This window comes from Falco cherrug, chromosome 6, assembly GCF_023634085.1.
Source record: "Falco cherrug isolate bFalChe1 chromosome 6, bFalChe1.pri, whole genome shotgun sequence".
In the NCBI taxonomy this organism is placed as follows: Eukaryota; Metazoa; Chordata; class Aves; order Falconiformes; family Falconidae; genus Falco; species Falco cherrug.
Window position 1 is genome coordinate 45,086,704 of NC_073702.1, and position 16,159 is coordinate 45,102,862.

At 38.9% G+C, this 16,159-nt stretch overlaps 1 protein-coding gene across 3 annotated transcripts in view; it reads left to right on the forward strand.

Moving 5' to 3' along the window:
- TAB2 (TGF-beta activated kinase 1 (MAP3K7) binding protein 2) overlaps window positions 1-16,159 on the forward strand; it is a 67,438-nt gene that overhangs the window by 44,555 nt on the left and 6,724 nt on the right. For all 3 annotated transcript variants that reach the window (XM_055713673.1, XM_055713674.1, XM_005446575.4), the window contains exons 2-3: window positions 2,893-3,081; window positions 8,527-10,039. In XM_055713673.1, the coding sequence (XP_055569648.1) occupies window positions 2,980-3,081; window positions 8,527-10,039 (1,615 nt within the window). In that variant the 5' untranslated portion in view covers window positions 2,893-2,979. The remainder of the gene's footprint in view (window positions 1-2,892; window positions 3,082-8,526; window positions 10,040-16,159) is intronic.

A 16,159-nucleotide genomic window follows, 5' to 3' on the forward strand; every position in this document is an offset into this window, starting at 1 on the left:
AGGCTTTAGTGTTGTTTTAACAATATATGTACATACTGCACATTGTGCTAGCCAATGCATGTGAAGTGGGAAGGGTAATGAACTCCAGCACTTGAAGTCGTGTTTACAGACTGTTTCATGTCTTCATTTTAACTTCTGCAATTCTTATCTTATTTTAACCCTATTAATGTTATGTTTAATGTAGCTTTGCTCTATAACAGAGTAGAAGCCTGATACTTTTTTCTGGTAGAAAATAAATTACAGCTTTTTATATCAAATTAGGTGCATACTTGCTTTTCTCTCTGGTTGGGGTGGCTTTTCTCAGTTGCGTAAGCCAAGACTTGCTGCTTCAGCTGGCTTTTGAATATGGTTGTTTTTCAGATGTATAGCTTGAATTAGAAACAAAATATTTTAATCTCTGCTTGTCCAGTGTTGCAGTTTCTGAAGCCTCTTAGGTGTGTCTAAACTTCAGTTTAAAGTCAGACCACAGTTTGTTTAGGTGTATCCATGCTACCTTTAAATTACTGATCTTGGATACTGATAGCAGCAGCCACGGGATACCTTCAATATTTCTTGTCTTCAATATTTCTCTACCCCTTTGAGACAGCAGTCTTGGTATATGCAGAGTAAATTTATGCAGAATTAGTGCAGATGTGTATCTAATTAAACTGTAATCATACTGTGACCACTAGTGTTAAATGTGTGCTCAGTACTTTTACTTGTGTGGGACTCAAAATCCGGTATTGCCTGCTATTTTCACAGATCTTCATACTGGTCACCTCTTTGCAAACAGCTGGTTTTTTTTATTTCAGGGGGTTTTAATCATACAGATCAGAGGGGGGAACCAGACTCTCTAGCTCCTGAAGAGTTGGCCGGCTCTGGGTCGATTAATAAAGTGCATGAAGAGAAGGGAAGCTGAACTTGCATAGTCAGATACACAGGATGTGGATTTTGGGAAGGAATACCATAACCTTAGTTTCCAGTTCTAGTAGTCTTGGCTGGTACTTGTACATTTTGATGTTGTGATACTGTTTTCAGTAGTGGACTACTGTGTTTTTATGTACACTAAAAACTGTGGGTAGGATTATGATCCGTTTTATCTCTTAAGTATTCTAACAAGAATTTCTGTTCTTGTATTTTTAAGTATGTGTTGTGATTATTTCAGAGATGATGAAATTTATGGGACTGAAATAATGATCAGATGTTTACTGGAATATTCTTAGGACTTGCGGTCTTCACTATTTTATTAGCTAACAAGTTGCTTTTTCCCATGTGTAGTGCATATAGATGCAGGCTCCAGAGTAACAGTGTTTTGGGTTGTTTCCATTTTTTCTTTCTTCAGAGCTATTCTTAAATTGTTGGCAGAAAGTTAAAATGGTTAACGTGTTGCTTTTCAGATCACGTTCAGCTATTATTGGAGGCGTTCTGATTCAGACCTATTACTAAATGACCAGTAGTTATATCAGTTTGAACTAGAGAAAACAAGTAATAGAGTCGTTTAGGACTAGTACATGATATAATGGTTCAGTGATCCTGGAATAGATTTATGCCTGTCTTGTAATCACTGCTGAAAACGATGTGCCTTGTGCTTTCCCATCAATTCTTTGCAGGTTTTTTCCATCTTTTCAGTGTCAAGAGAAGTTGTAGCATTGCACTACGTTATATTTGAATCACAAGTGCTGTTAATGCACTAGAAAATCATGGTTATTGTTCCTTGATTAACTTCCCACTAGTCCCCTTTTAGCGCATAGAACTAAAGAAGCACAAGCACATAGGTTTCACTTACAAAGAGTGTGCCAGTGGGATTGCTGGGAAAGAACTTGGGCTGATGGGATCCAGGGAGCAGCATGTACAGGCGCCTCGTGGTACTGGAGGCAGTTGTCGGCTGCAAGTTGCTATGAGTCAGCGCGTGGGGTGATAGTGCATGTTGAATATGAGACAAAAAAAAGAAAAGCAGGTAGAGAAGAGGAGGGGCAAGTGAATAAATTGATAAGAGATGTTTGAATAAGATTTGGTAGCTTAAGAGGTAAATGGATGTTGGAGTTGACTACTTAGGGTTTTTTATAAACTCTATGGGCACGTTTATTTGTAATATTAGTTTATATGAAGAGGATACCGTTCTATTGCTTAACACGTAGGTGCATTCTTCCGAACATGACTAGTAGAAATTCTTCTTGGTAAAAGCCTATAGATGTTATATAACCAGGACAGGTAATTTGTATAAATGTGTTGATTGGGTGATTGTGATATATTCTTATTCATAACTCTTCATAATTTCCTTCAAAGGAGAAACAGAATGTGCTGGAGAAACCCAAGTTGTTATAGGGTCATTTCCTTCTAGTTATAATCTTAGAATACTTCTTCTGTTGGGTGAAAAACAAGTAGGCTATTGCTAGTAAATTCTGAAACTTGGAAACACTGAATTTCTAGCCACGATATCCTGATAGTAAATAATAACACTGATGGTAAAGGTAACAGTGTAGATACACTCAGAACTGGAATGAACACTATCTTCCTATTTTTGATGTGGACTTCTTTGTGTTTACTTGTGTTTTAGATTAAGTAAAAATGCTGTTCTTAAAACCATGAATTTTAATACTTTAAGTCAAATATTTTTTTATTCCCAATACATTTTATAATGTTCAATATATAAACCAAAATAGAAGGAAACTGATCAAGAGATGTGTCTATAAATGGGCAATTTTCAAGGTTATGAGTGTGTGAAGGACAATTAGTTAGCCAGAGATGTCACATGGGAAAATGTTGATGTAAAATACAGACTTCTATTGCATAATTGGGAAGGGGTTACGAGGGTGGTGGTTTTGGGGGAGTGTTTTGTTGTTGTTTGTTTGGTTTTTTTTTACATCAGAAGTACCTGCTTTCAGTGTCTTAAGGCTTTCCTTCCTCTTCCAGAAAATGCTGGGACAGAAGAGATGAGTACTCCCTTTACTAAGGCCTAAAACTGCCTGTTGAAAAAAATCCTAACCAGGCAATATACGAATGGCCCAAGGAAGCCAGCAAATTGATATTCAGGTTTTACATGACCTGCGACAGAAGTTTCCTGAGGTACCTGAAGGTGTTGTATCCAGATGCATGCTACAGGTCAGTGTTCGGTTAATGAGTATACAAGTAAGCAGTGTTGCTTATTTTAAGCATTATATATGGGTGTCTCCTTTGAAAGTAGTTTTGTCTTTCTCTTTTCATTTTTGTGAGACACACACAATTCCTTTATGTTGCACAGCAAGCTAAGTGATAAATTGGCCTCTCTTGCCCTCCCCCCCCCCCCCCCCCCCCCCATGTCTAATCAGGAGTGGCCCGTGGTACACCAGCCTGTATATCAGTGTGTGCATGGAGACTGCAGTCTCACCAATCAGTATGCTTATGCCTTTTGGCCATCTCAAGACCCAAAACTAACTGTGGCAAAAGGAGAGATGCAAAGCCAACTTGAGTCCAGCAGCGATAATTTAAGGCAGTGATACAGAGATGCAGGTTTTTAGTAGTTGGTTTGTTTTGTGGGTGGGGTTTTGTTTTGTGGGGTTGGTTTTTTTGCTTTGAGGGTCAGGGCACGTTCAGAAGCAACTTTACTACCTGATCTCCATCAGGCTTCAAGGTAATTGGTGGGCCCTTGCCTTCGTGCAGGTTGCCCCACTGTGTTCCACTCCCAGCTTCCTTGGCCTGCAGAGCCAGTACTGGTGACCTTGCCTATCTTCTGCAGCAGGGAGCCTGAGAGTGTAATGCAGGCACACCCATGTGCTCTGAATCAGCCTGTCAGGTTGTAGCCTAGCATCCATCATGTTACACCTGAATAGGTGTGATGCACCGGTGTGCTTCTGCCCTTTTGTTTTGTTGTTTGTTGGGGTTTGTGGTGTTGCAGCTTTGGAGTCCGTGCTGCTAATCTATATGGATTTCTATTGGACATGGATATAACAAAGCATTTTTGTATGGTACTGCAGTTAGTGCTAAGGCTATGGACTGCCATGTCATCAACTTTGACCTCCAGCTGTGTGTGTTCTATACTACCACTATCAGAATACTTATGCTGGTAATTTGTATCAAGTTCTGCTCCATAACATCACATTAGCTACGTCAGCAGATGAAGTGATATGCTTATCCAAAGCTTGACATAGGTATACCTGAATATCTAGAGTTAAGTAAGTCTATCGGCATTTGTTAACTATGTTGTCTAAACATTTGCTTTGCATTTGCCAGTGGTCCCAAGGCATCCATACTGATTGGATTTTTTTCGTTATCTAAGGTATTGAACCTTTGAGTACTCTGGATAATAAGAAGATTGTCTGAATATTCATACTGATACCAGTATACACAGCTTGATTGGAAGAAAGATAGGTCATGAGTTCCCAGAAGTTAGCTGTCTCTGGACTATGGCTAGGACATCTGCGGTTACAATTAAACATTCTTTATACCGTAATTGTTTGTCTTTTTAATATGTATTTGTATTTATAAAATACATATATATGTATACTTACATATGTATAAGTAGTCACACGCACGTGCATCCAGACACAGTGTTTATACTGTTGGGAGTAAAGTGTGACTGCTAATTTAATGTTCATATTTTCAAGACTTTATCATGACTTTCCATTCATACTAGAGTAAAAATCTGAAAACTGCAGGGGTTTTGAGAGAATTGGCTTTGGTTTGCAACAGAGCAAAATTCTGCTTGGCGCTCACGAGGCTTCAGGCTTTCCTCAACATTTTCTCTCTAAATATTTAGCTGAACAGGAAACTGAGCTGGACTGTAACTTGTCTATATATGTTTTCAGAATTGTATACCACTATTTTTACATTAGTTCTCTGTAGGACTAATCCGATTCTTAGACTACAAGTACAGTTTTGTTCCTCAAACGTGAGAACTGCTTGTTGAGCAAGATCAATGGACTTGACAGAGTGAATGCATCAGTAATCACCTTTTGAATGTGATTCTTGATGAATTTAAAAGGTAGTGCTTGGCTCTTGAGAGGCTCAGCAATCTTCAGAATGTTGCATACAGTGGATTGTTTTATATATGTATATAAAAAGGAGCCTTATAACTGAACAAAAGATACTATACATCCCATACTTTTACAAAGATATGGGAGAAAGGTTTTGAGGGAGTATTTTAGGCCAGCTTTCATAACAGGTTCTTTGAAAAATTCCATAGGGTAACAAAAATTGTGTGCAGTATTTTGTGTGCATCCCCATATGCACACTGATTTTTGTTATTTTTATTTTTTTTTTACACTGGAAAGCTGGTTTCTTTGTTAACTAAGAGCTTCTAAGACTCACCAACAGAATCCTGTCATGTTGGTGGTTTGAAATTTCATGAGCTCTGGTTTCTCTGAATCAGCTTCTAACTCTGCTACTCCTCTGAGATAGTGGGATTTTTTTTGTGTATTTTCTTAAATAAGCCTACTAACATGACCCCTTTAAACCAACAAATTTTGTACTTGGACTGGCAGTGAAAACTGGAAAGCAGAATTTGAGAGTACTTTCGTATGTGTTTGCAATACTCCTGGAACAGCATCTGAATCCTGAATTCTGCCTTCTTGTAATTGAGCATAGTCAAAGGAATTTCCAATAAATGCAGTAACTGTGGTTTAGGTCAGAGATAAGTACTCAAGGACATTCTCAGGTATAAGAAATGGCGGGTTTGCCTTGCCCCCACAGTACCTGACGTGCAAACGTGTCAGAATGAGGTTGGTTTTAAACCAGAAAGTGTAAGGTATCCCAGGAGAGAGCCTGAGAGTTTAAGCAGTTACACAGTTCGTAATACTACTGCCAAGAGGTTTTCTTAACAAGAAAGTTTCTTTGGATCACTGTGAATTGTACAGGAAAACTCTAGATACTTAAGTCCTCCTCCTTGAATTTTTGTAGCAAAACACTTTCAGCTTGTTTTCAAAGGGAGGTTTATAGCATTATATGCTTATAATGGAAAACTTAAGGATAAACAGAGTATGCAAATATGTTGAGGTGAATAGCCAGTATCTGGTATGCTAAAAACAGAGGACCATCAAAAATCTTAACAAGATGCAACTTAAACCTGTGTAATCTAGGGGAGTAAAAAGTTTTATTGCTTTCTTGGACTGACAGCACTGAATGTTCCTGAAAAGTTTTGCATCCCTCCATTCTTCCCAACAAGCCTCCTGCATTCAGCTGTCCCCTTCTCCTCATTTAAAGGAGTCACTGCAGTGTCCCCAGTCTGTGGACATTGTCCCCTTTTGTTTTGGGGGGTTTTTTTGGTTTTTTTTTTGGTCTGGAGCATTCTGTAACTACCTGCTCCTCAAGTCTACATCCTCTCCTTGCTTCCTCATTTCCCTCCAACATTCTTATTCTTTCTTTTTTTTTCTTTCTCTTTCAGGGTGCCAACATTTTAAACTCAATTGGGACATGGGCAGAGCTAAGATGAGGGGTATTGTTTTGCTGGAATATGCTCAGTTCTGCCATCAACCGGTTCTCTGATCTATAAAGAGCTAGAAGCGGTTGAAACTCTGCCTCTGCCAGCCAGAAGATGCCAGGGGTTCCATGTGCCCCCGTTTCCCCTTTGAGTTCTCCAATTTGCTCATTGACGTCACTGAAATTTTGGAATTGATTGGATGCAGTCTTAAAAAAGAAAAAAAATTGTCCTAAGAAATGCATTCAAGCTGAATGTAAGGGCCTTGCAAGCTTGGCCTGTTCCTTTTTGGTTTGGTATTTTTGGCCTTTCTGTTAATAATTTTAATTCACTTAAGTTCATGCAAAATCTGCCTTTAAAATCTTTCTAGCTTGTTTTTCTGTGGCATCCTATCTTTTTCCCTTTTCTGGCTCCCTTGTCTCCTTTGCAACAAATACAAGGCTATGTTCTTATCTTTTCTTACCCACTGTTCTGTCTGTGTGTGGTTCCTTTCTTCACTACTAACTTGATTACTTTGCCCTCCAGTGCTTACTCCAAACTAGAGCCAGTATGCATAGTATCAATTTGATCCATTTTGATATCTTTCAAGACTTCTTGCAATAATCCTTATATATAGCTGGCTAGTTAGATAGCCTTTAGGGAATCCTGGTATTTGAAAAGTTTTTGTGGATAGTTTTTTTTGAGGGATTTTATTTTTATTTTTTTTAAAATTCAGAACTGCCTCTGGACTGTATGAACACAGTTTTGGTCTTGTGGGTGGAGTTTAGCTTTGTCATCCCTCTCCCACTTCTGTTAAGTCTGTCCTTTCTTTTTTTTTTTTTTTTTTAAATGTGTAAAGTAGAGACAGTCTTGCTGTGTCTGCACAGCATTCTTTATGACCTCGTATCCTGGTTGAAGGATGAAAACTCCTGTCTGCTAGTTTGACAAAAATAACTTGGCACAAAGCATGTAGCATGGATCGATTTATTGTGCTTGTATTATTCTTTAACTAACTGATAATGTTACTACTTGGCATATGCAGTTGTTTTCCTTGACTGTATGCATTCTTTCTAGTACTCGTTTCTGTGTGCTGGATGAATTTGACACCTATTTAGTTTTAATAATATCTGGGCCTCAACAGGTGCTCTTCTGGCTGAAAGTATTAACCTTTATTTCTTGGGAGGTTGGGGGTATGGTGGGGTATCTGTAAGAAAAGCCGTATGAACAGAGCACGGTATTAAGAAACTATGCCACTGATGCATGTTCAATCTTTTCTGAAAGTCCTTATGTAGGAAACTGAATTGGGAAGATCCAAGTACAGTATTACTGAACATGTGGTAAAAGAACAGTGAGGGATTAGTGGTTTGCTTCTGAAATGTTCTTAAAAAGAAATTAGCTAGGCTGTGGGTTTTGTTCGAAGTCATCCTGTTACAGGTTTTATAAAGGAACTTTGTACAAATGTGAGTATTTAAAAGCTTTGCAAGCAGTGTTTTACAATGAAAATACAAATATCCCCTGGGCTTTCCATTAACAGTTTCATCTTGCAAATGAGTAATCCTGCTCTATTTGTTTAAACTGAATTTTTACATTTCTTCTGAAGTCATGTACAACTCCTTGGGTCAGCATGATTTTTTTTTATTATTATTTTTTTTCTCTATGTAAGATTAACTTTCCATTTTCAGCAGGAGGTAATGTATAACTGGTATTGAAATGTTTGGGAAAACATTTTAAAATGAACATGTATTTTGCTTTTATTTTTAAGTTATTAACCAGTAATATGGTGCTGTGAATCCATTCCTTCTGTCATTTTCCCCCTCAAGCCAGAGACTTGGTCATTGCTGAAGATAGTTCTGAAATTGAGAAGGAATAGGAGAACTATTCATCCAAGGTGTATCGTACTGCATGATGTTCGCTTGTCAAGGTCCAAGATCTCCCTGTCATTGCTTCAGCAGCAGTGCAGACCTCCGGCCTTGGTGCCAGTGACTGAGTCACTGTTCTCAAAATAGTAAACTTCACATGCAAGCCCCTTGTGAATGTGTAGCAGCTATGCTAGCCAACCACCTAAAGCTTTCTGTTTGATGCTACCTTGTTAATTGTTCAATGATGATTGGGTGCATATATATCTAACTGTGATGGGATTTTCTCAGTAATGTCGAACTTTCATTTCTCTCTTGTAGAATAACAATAATTTGGATGCCTGTTGTGCAGTTCTCTCTCAGGAGAGCACAAAGTATCTCTACGGTGAAGGAGACCTAGGTTTTTCGGATGATTCTGGGATTCCTGGACTACGAAATCACATGACATCTCTTAATTTGGATTTGCAGTCACAGAACGTGTATCACCATGGAAGAGAAGGAGGTAGAATGAATGGAAGTAGGACTCTATCTCACAGCGTTAGTGATGGACACCTTCAAACCAGTCAGTCCAACAATGAACTGTTTCAGCAGGAACCACAGACAGCACCTGCGCAGGTTCCGCAAGGATTTAACGTCTTTGGAATGGCCAATACAGTTAGTACTTCTAATCCAGGGCAGCATCTTGGATTTCACCTAGGCAGCAAAGGAGTGTCTAACTTGTCTCAACAAACACCCAGATTCAACCCCATTATGGTAACTTTAGCCCCAAATATTCAGCCTGGTCGCAATACCCCTACATCTTTGCACATACATGGTGTACCTCCTCCTGTACTTAACAGTCCACAGGGAAATTCTATCTATATTAGGCCTTACATCACAGCTCCTAGTGGTACCACTCGACAGACACAGCAGCAGCCAGGCTGGGCATCTCAGTTTAATCCCATGCATCCTCAGCAAGCCTACCAGCCTTCGCAGCCAAGTCCCTGGACTACTCTTCCTACATCCAGTACTACGCCACATACCTCATCGCAACACTCAACGCAGGCAAATCAGCAAGGCCACCAGACTTCTCATGTCTATATGCCTATCAGTTCTCCTACAACTCCACAAGCACCTATGATTCATTCATCTGGTAGCTCACAATCCTCTGCTCATAGCCAATACAACATTCAGAATATATCCACAGGACCTCGCAAAAACCAAATTGAAATCAAACTTGAACCACCACAAAGAAACAGTTCTTCTAAGTTGCGTTCAACTGGCCCTCGCACCTCCGCTACTTCCTCTTCCCTCAACAGCCAGACATTAAGTAGAAGTCAACCCACTGTTTACATATCGGCCAGTCCTCCAAATACTGATGAAGTGATCACACGCGGTCAGCCCAAGGTCTACATTTCAGCAAATGCCACAACAGGAGATGATCAAGTTGTTCGGAACCAGCCCACGCTTTTCATATCAACAAATCCTGGAGTATCTGCCACTTCTAGGAATATGTCTGGTCAAGTAAGCATGGGTCCTGCATTTATTCATCACCATCCACCCAAGAGTCGAGCAGTGGGCAACAGCACCACTGCAACCTCTCCTCGAGTGGTGGTTACGCAACCTAACACAAAATATACTTTTAAAATTACAGTTTCTCCAAATAAGCCCCCTGCAGTTTCCCCAGGGGTAGTGTCCCCAACCTTTGAACCTACAAACCTTCTAAACCTTCCTGATCACTATGTTGAACCAGAGGGTATCCAGCATCTTACTGACCCTGTTTTAGCACATGTGGATAGGATCAGTGATGCACGGAAATTGAGTATGGGATCTGATGATGCTGCCTACACGCAAGGTAATATTCTTAATATAAATAGTAGAGATTTCAACCAGGTTGTCAGTTCAGTACAGAGCAGGAAGCCGTTGATAACCTTTGTGATGTTAATACTGTATCTTCAACTTTAGCATTCATGAGCATTTCCTAAATAAATAAAAAAGCTTTATAAGCAAATCATAGATTTCTTTATATGGGAAAGACATGCAACTAAATACTTGGAAATAATTCTTCTGTTTGTCTTAAGTAGATATGTTATCTGCTTAATGAAGTGGAGTCATAGCATCTTCATTTTTTTGTTGTTCTGAAAGAAACATGTAAGCTTGTTCGATTTGTCGTAATGATTTAAAGTTACAAGTCTACTGGCAGATTTTTGAATCAGTTGAGATACTGTTTCCACTGGATAATGTTCCCATTTTTCTTTTTGTGAGTATTATTTAAGAAGCAAGAAAAGCAGACTTCAAAAGCAATTAGTGGGACGAAGTGTTGGCCTGACAATAAAATGCTTAAAATATTGATACTTATGTTATGTTTGAAAATAGGAGAAGGACTGCCACACCAAAGAAAGCTATTTTAAAGCATCGGTGGTAATGGGAGGGTAAAACTTCAAAGAGATGATGTGGCAACCCGACCTGTTAATCTTTTTCTTCTATTTCTATGTTTTTGCATGCTTTTATTACCAACTTGATGGTTTATTAACCCTCGTGGACTTTTGGATAAAGATGGTGAATGAGTCTTAGGATACTTAAGTAGTGTTCAGGGTGGGTTGTCAAAATATTTGTCTTGGACCTCATTGGTCCTCTTTGGACTTAGCGAACAATTCGATGTTGTTAAACTGGCTTGTTCCAAGACAGTTCTAAACATTCTTTAGATTAATTTAGCCATTTTGGTTTGTAAAAGTAAGTACAGTGATCAGGACACTGGAAACCTAGTCTTTATCTGGAGTCCTACAGTAATGAAGTAAATAACTGATTGTAGCTTGTGCAGTATGTCTGGATGTAATTATACCTTTGGTGAGAGAATAATCCATCCTAACTCAAGTGTCTAAAAGGGTAGGTGTCACAACCAAAAAAACAGATCATCCTAGGCAGTTTTGCATAATCAGTGGAGAGTTTAAAGAACTTCAGAAACAGATTAATCTGTAGATAAGCAAAATAAGTAGCCCTCCAGAAGTGGTATTCCCTTTCCTTAATCTGAAGAGAGACTTGAATGGCTGTTCTAGAAGACTGTAGATACCCAGAAAGTAAGCAATCGAAATCTTGTCCTTAGGCTCTAAATATTCTTCTAGATCATGAACTTGCTTTCCAAGCATTCTGCATTTTAGGTACCTGTTGGGAAGAGTGTCCCCTTATCCTGTTCTGTCTTTCTGATGGGACTGACTTCTATCAGGTCTAGCTTTTAATTACTTGTACCCCTGGTAGTGATGGCTGCTGTAATCTGTCTTCCTGCGCAATCCTGCACAATTCCTGCATAATCTCAACAGGCTGTGGGTATCAGCATCCAGTTTATCGAGCTGGGGTGACCTTGCAATGTCTGTTTCTGCTATGCAGCCTAGAATTCAAAAGTGTCGACTGGCTCATACCTGCTGTGGAGCCCAGTTGTTCCTGAAGCCAAGACATAGACGCAGTTTTCAGATGAAGTGTACATGCATGATGTGGGCTGGTGCAGCTTTAGGGACCTTAGGGAAACACCATCTTTCTGTGTCCTTCACTAGTTCATACAGTCATGCTTCTGAGGTTCTTTACATTCAGAAGCGTTTGGGATTTCTGGCATGATGTTGTTCCATTTCTGCTGCAACAAGTGCAATATTTTTTTTTTAAAGTTTTTGTAACTATTTAATCTTTGGAAAGTTGAGGAGTGTGTGATAGACTTGTATGATCTTGATGTCTGGCAGTCCTAGTTATTGCTTATAAAAAACTTTTATAGGTGTGTTTTTCTGTTACATACTGAAAGGGATTTGAGTTACTTGATGCTTTCCATTGTGAGGCCATGTTCTATGCTGCTTATAATTTATCTAGACTGTGCACAAAACCTTTCATGCTAGGTGCTTATCTCACTTTAATTTTAGTCAGAACAGGTGAGTAGTTCCTCCGGCCATGATTAGAGAAAACTGTATTTTTATCAGCTTTTCCGTTTCTGCCCAGAATGCTCCTTATCTTGGCAGGGAGAACTGAAACTGGCTTGGGGTAGAAGAAATGTGGAAGGTGGAGTTGCTTTGTTGTCAAAAGGGATTTCCTTTACTTTGTTCTGGTGAAATACATTTATGTGCGTGGTCCAACCCAGGAGAATAGAAGTCCCGTTGAGCCTATCTGCAAGTGCTTCTGCCTGCCACCTAAGAAGCTTTACTTCAGTTATGGTGTGTGTAAGCACTCCAGTCATCTTCCATGATTAGATTTCTGGTTTTCCTCTCAAGTAAGTCACAGTGGCTAGTAGAAGACGGGCACAGATCTCTTTGTTTGCTGTCAGAACTGGAGGTTATATGACATGAAAAGGAGTAGGGTACTGCTCAGATAGAATCAGCGTGGTCACCCGGGAGTGCTAGGTTGTATCTCCTCCACTGACTTTGTGACGCTAAGAAACTCACTGTCACCACACTTCTCAGAATATTTTCGGGAGTTCCAATTTGAGATACTGCGGACTTGCTTGTAGAAACGTTGAGACTACTCATCCACTACTAAAGTCAGTAAGAATTATTAATGCTGTGAGAAAAATACTGCTAGGTGCATGTGCCCAAGAGGACAGCCAAAGAAGGATGCATTTTTTATGCTAATCTATTTAGTGTCAGTTCTCTGCGCGTACAGGAGTATCATTTCTCATTACTTAGCAGAGATTTCAATTTCTAATGTAATTTTATTAATGATGCAATCACCTAAGATTTCAATATGCAATTTAGTATAAAGTGTCTTACAGATGAAAACCAGTGAAATCCTGTTAGAAACTGAAAATTTTGTACTCAGAATGTTGTTGTGATATACGCTCACAGTGCATGCAGTCATATGTTGAGTAGTGAGGCTAAACAGTTATAAGTTGCTCGCTCTGTGTATAGGTTTTTGGCTGTATAATGGGCAGGCATCCTATCAAGAAAATACATAATTGTGTAATAAAATCTTTATTATCTATGTTTTTATACTAGAGAGCTTAAGTCCCTTAGTTCAGTACAACTTGGCTTTTGTCTGATTTGTTCACGTTTTCTTTAACTTGGTCAGGAGGTCATATGCATAGAGTTGATCATTAGTACCAATAATAGGTATGTATGTGGATGTATTTTTACTTAGCAGTTCTGTGGTTTAAATATGTTAATTGATAAATCAGTTTGGTAATTAGACATTTTGTACATTTCTTGCTTTGGTTTCCTGGAGCTCTTTAAAATTTTCAGAAAGAGAAAAAGCTCCAGGAAACAAACTTCTTAAAATACTAACCAGTCCTTGTAGATGTTTAAAAAAACCAAGAAAACCACCCACACAACTTGAACGAGATACAGCTGTGCCCCATCCTCCAAGGGGCCTTAAGCCCTTAACATCACATGATTTAAGAAAAAAAATACAGCTTTCTATTTGGCTGTGTATATCAGGCCCCACTTTTGAGTGACACTTCAAAAAATTAAATGAAAAGAATTTTGGAAAGGGAGGGGAGAAAAAAATCAATGTGAACTCTTGAAATTGCGTATTAAATGCATATTAAATGACTGAACTATAATGATTTGCAGCATTTTTGTGGAAAATGTGCACTTTGAATGTCAAAGGAAGCGGTGGCATTTGCCGTACTGTTCTTGCCAATCAGCTGAATGTGAACATGCAGAAGCTGAAAAAAATGAATGTGCATAATACCCTGTTTGCACATCATTAAAAAGTTGAACATGAAATCTGTTCTGGTTGTGGTACAATAATGACGAGTCAAGGAGGCAACCTTTGTACTTTTGCTAGGATGATTACAGTAAACAGCTGCTTTTTAAGGATGTCTGAATAAACAAGTGCAAGCGTGAGGATTTCTGGCTTGTACTCCAGATTAATCTGTGTAGAGTCTGCGTAGGTGGAATTTCCTTTGTGCAAGAAGCACAGGGTTATCAAAAAGTCCATTAAGTGTAAATGAGATCTAGTAGCTGAATTGCATTAGATTCAGAAGTGCGCGGCATTTTTCTTAGCGTTTTCAGTTGCTCTGGTCAACACTAGAGGGAGCTGAATACTTAAATTCTGTTTTTCATTAATAAATACTGCAGTGGAATATGGGGAGATTTTTGTTTTCCCCACCCTATTTTTTCCTACAGCTGTTAAAATGGTATTTAAGCAAAACTACCAAATTCTATGTGAAAGCCAACACTTAAAGCCAGGGCAAAGTCCTCCAGAGATGCTAGACTTACCCTTGAGGCCATGTCATGCATCCTGGAGGTAACTGTGATAGCAGTCTTCCTCGCTTTTCACACCCAGCGTACTTGCTGCTCACCAACAGCCTGCATCCACAGTTAGACAGGTCTGAAGAGTTCTGAGTCTGGTTGGTAGAGCAAAGCTGTGTTCCTGCAGGTCAAGTACCAATAACCCGGGCTTCGAGGCGTTGCCTCAGCAGTAATACCAAGGTAATGAAAATTAGGACTATCTAAAAGTGGAAATAAAGTGTAGAAGGAAAAAGGGCTTGTACTCTCTCTGCAAAGTAGACTTTGATTTCCTTTCTTTATAGTTGTAGCTACATTTGTAATTCCTGGAGTTCATAAATGGGAAGAAGTTTTCAGCTGTTTCTAGAAGGCTTGTCAACAGGGGAGGGAGTCTTTTGAGGCTGCTTACCTGATGATCCCAAGTCTTCAACAAAAATTGTTATCCCGCCATGTCAGTTACTATATTTTTGTATTGCATGTGAGCACAGCTGCAACTGTAGTGTGACCAGGGGCTGCCCCCAGTGTAGATGCCTGTTTATGTAGACGTTTCTAAATTGAACAAAATCAAGCAGAAGCTCAAGCACCTTTGTCATCTCGGTATCTTTTTAACACAAGTGACTCAAAAGCCTAGGCTGAATCTCAGTAAGGCCTTGCAGCTCTGTTACACTGTACAAAAATAGTTTGGCATGGTTGTTCCTTTTGAAGAACCTCTGGAAGACAAAATATGATGTGTGAATGAATGAACAGGCAGGAATTGCAGCAGAGAGCAGTTCTGCTTGCCAAAGATGTGGAAAGCTGTATCTTTTTGGTGTGCCATTTTTTCCTTTACTACTACTCAGGAAACCTAACCAACCAAATTTGAGTGGTTCTGACTTTTTAGTACTTGAAGAAATCGTGGTGAATTAAACATCATGTTCCAGCCAGAGTTTTGCTTAAACACTTCTGAGGCAAATTCAATCTTTATAAAAAAAGTAGCAATAACAAGGTATTTTAAAATTTTCTCAGTGCTATAAAGGTGTCCGTGGTCTGTGAAACTGATCTTAGTTTATATGTGTTAGTAATTTCATGGATGAATGAGTGGTTGTGCAGAAGTTGAAATAATTGTTGGGTTTATTTAATGAAATAATTCTCCATTTTTATAGAAGGTGATAAATTGCTTTGAGCAGTGTTATCTGCCTGCATGGTGATACTTAATAATATACCTTCAATGAAATAAACTACTTAAATTGTATGAATTTGATTGCATCTTCGGCTGCTTATGTTCTTTAGATCTTTAAAAGCTGTGGTTTAAATGTTAATTTCACATTTCACCATTTTTAAATTAGGTCTCCTCATGCCATTTTCTTTACAAATAGTAAGCAGTGTTAGAAATTAGAAGCTGACCTAATGGTTCGGCACCATAGTTTAGGGATAAAATGGCATACAATCCAGCCTCTGCGATAAATATAACTGATGTTTGCCAGTGGTATTACTTGTAGTACTTTCTGTGTTTCATTTGGTGTCTCCTGCAATGACAAGAACATTGGATTATGTTCCAATCCAAATAGCAGTAAAAATCAAAATCTTGATGCTTATCTGGCATATATAGTATTCTGTATTGCAGCTGTCTCTCTGAAATCCTCTTCATACTACCTGTTCTACAATGGTTGGGCTGAATACAATGCAAGGAAACATTTGGGTTTGGTTTCTGGTAGTCATTCCTGTAGATTGGTTGGGGTTTTGAAAGATTTTTACAGATCACAGCTAAATTTTCTATGGTCATCTGTTACATTGTG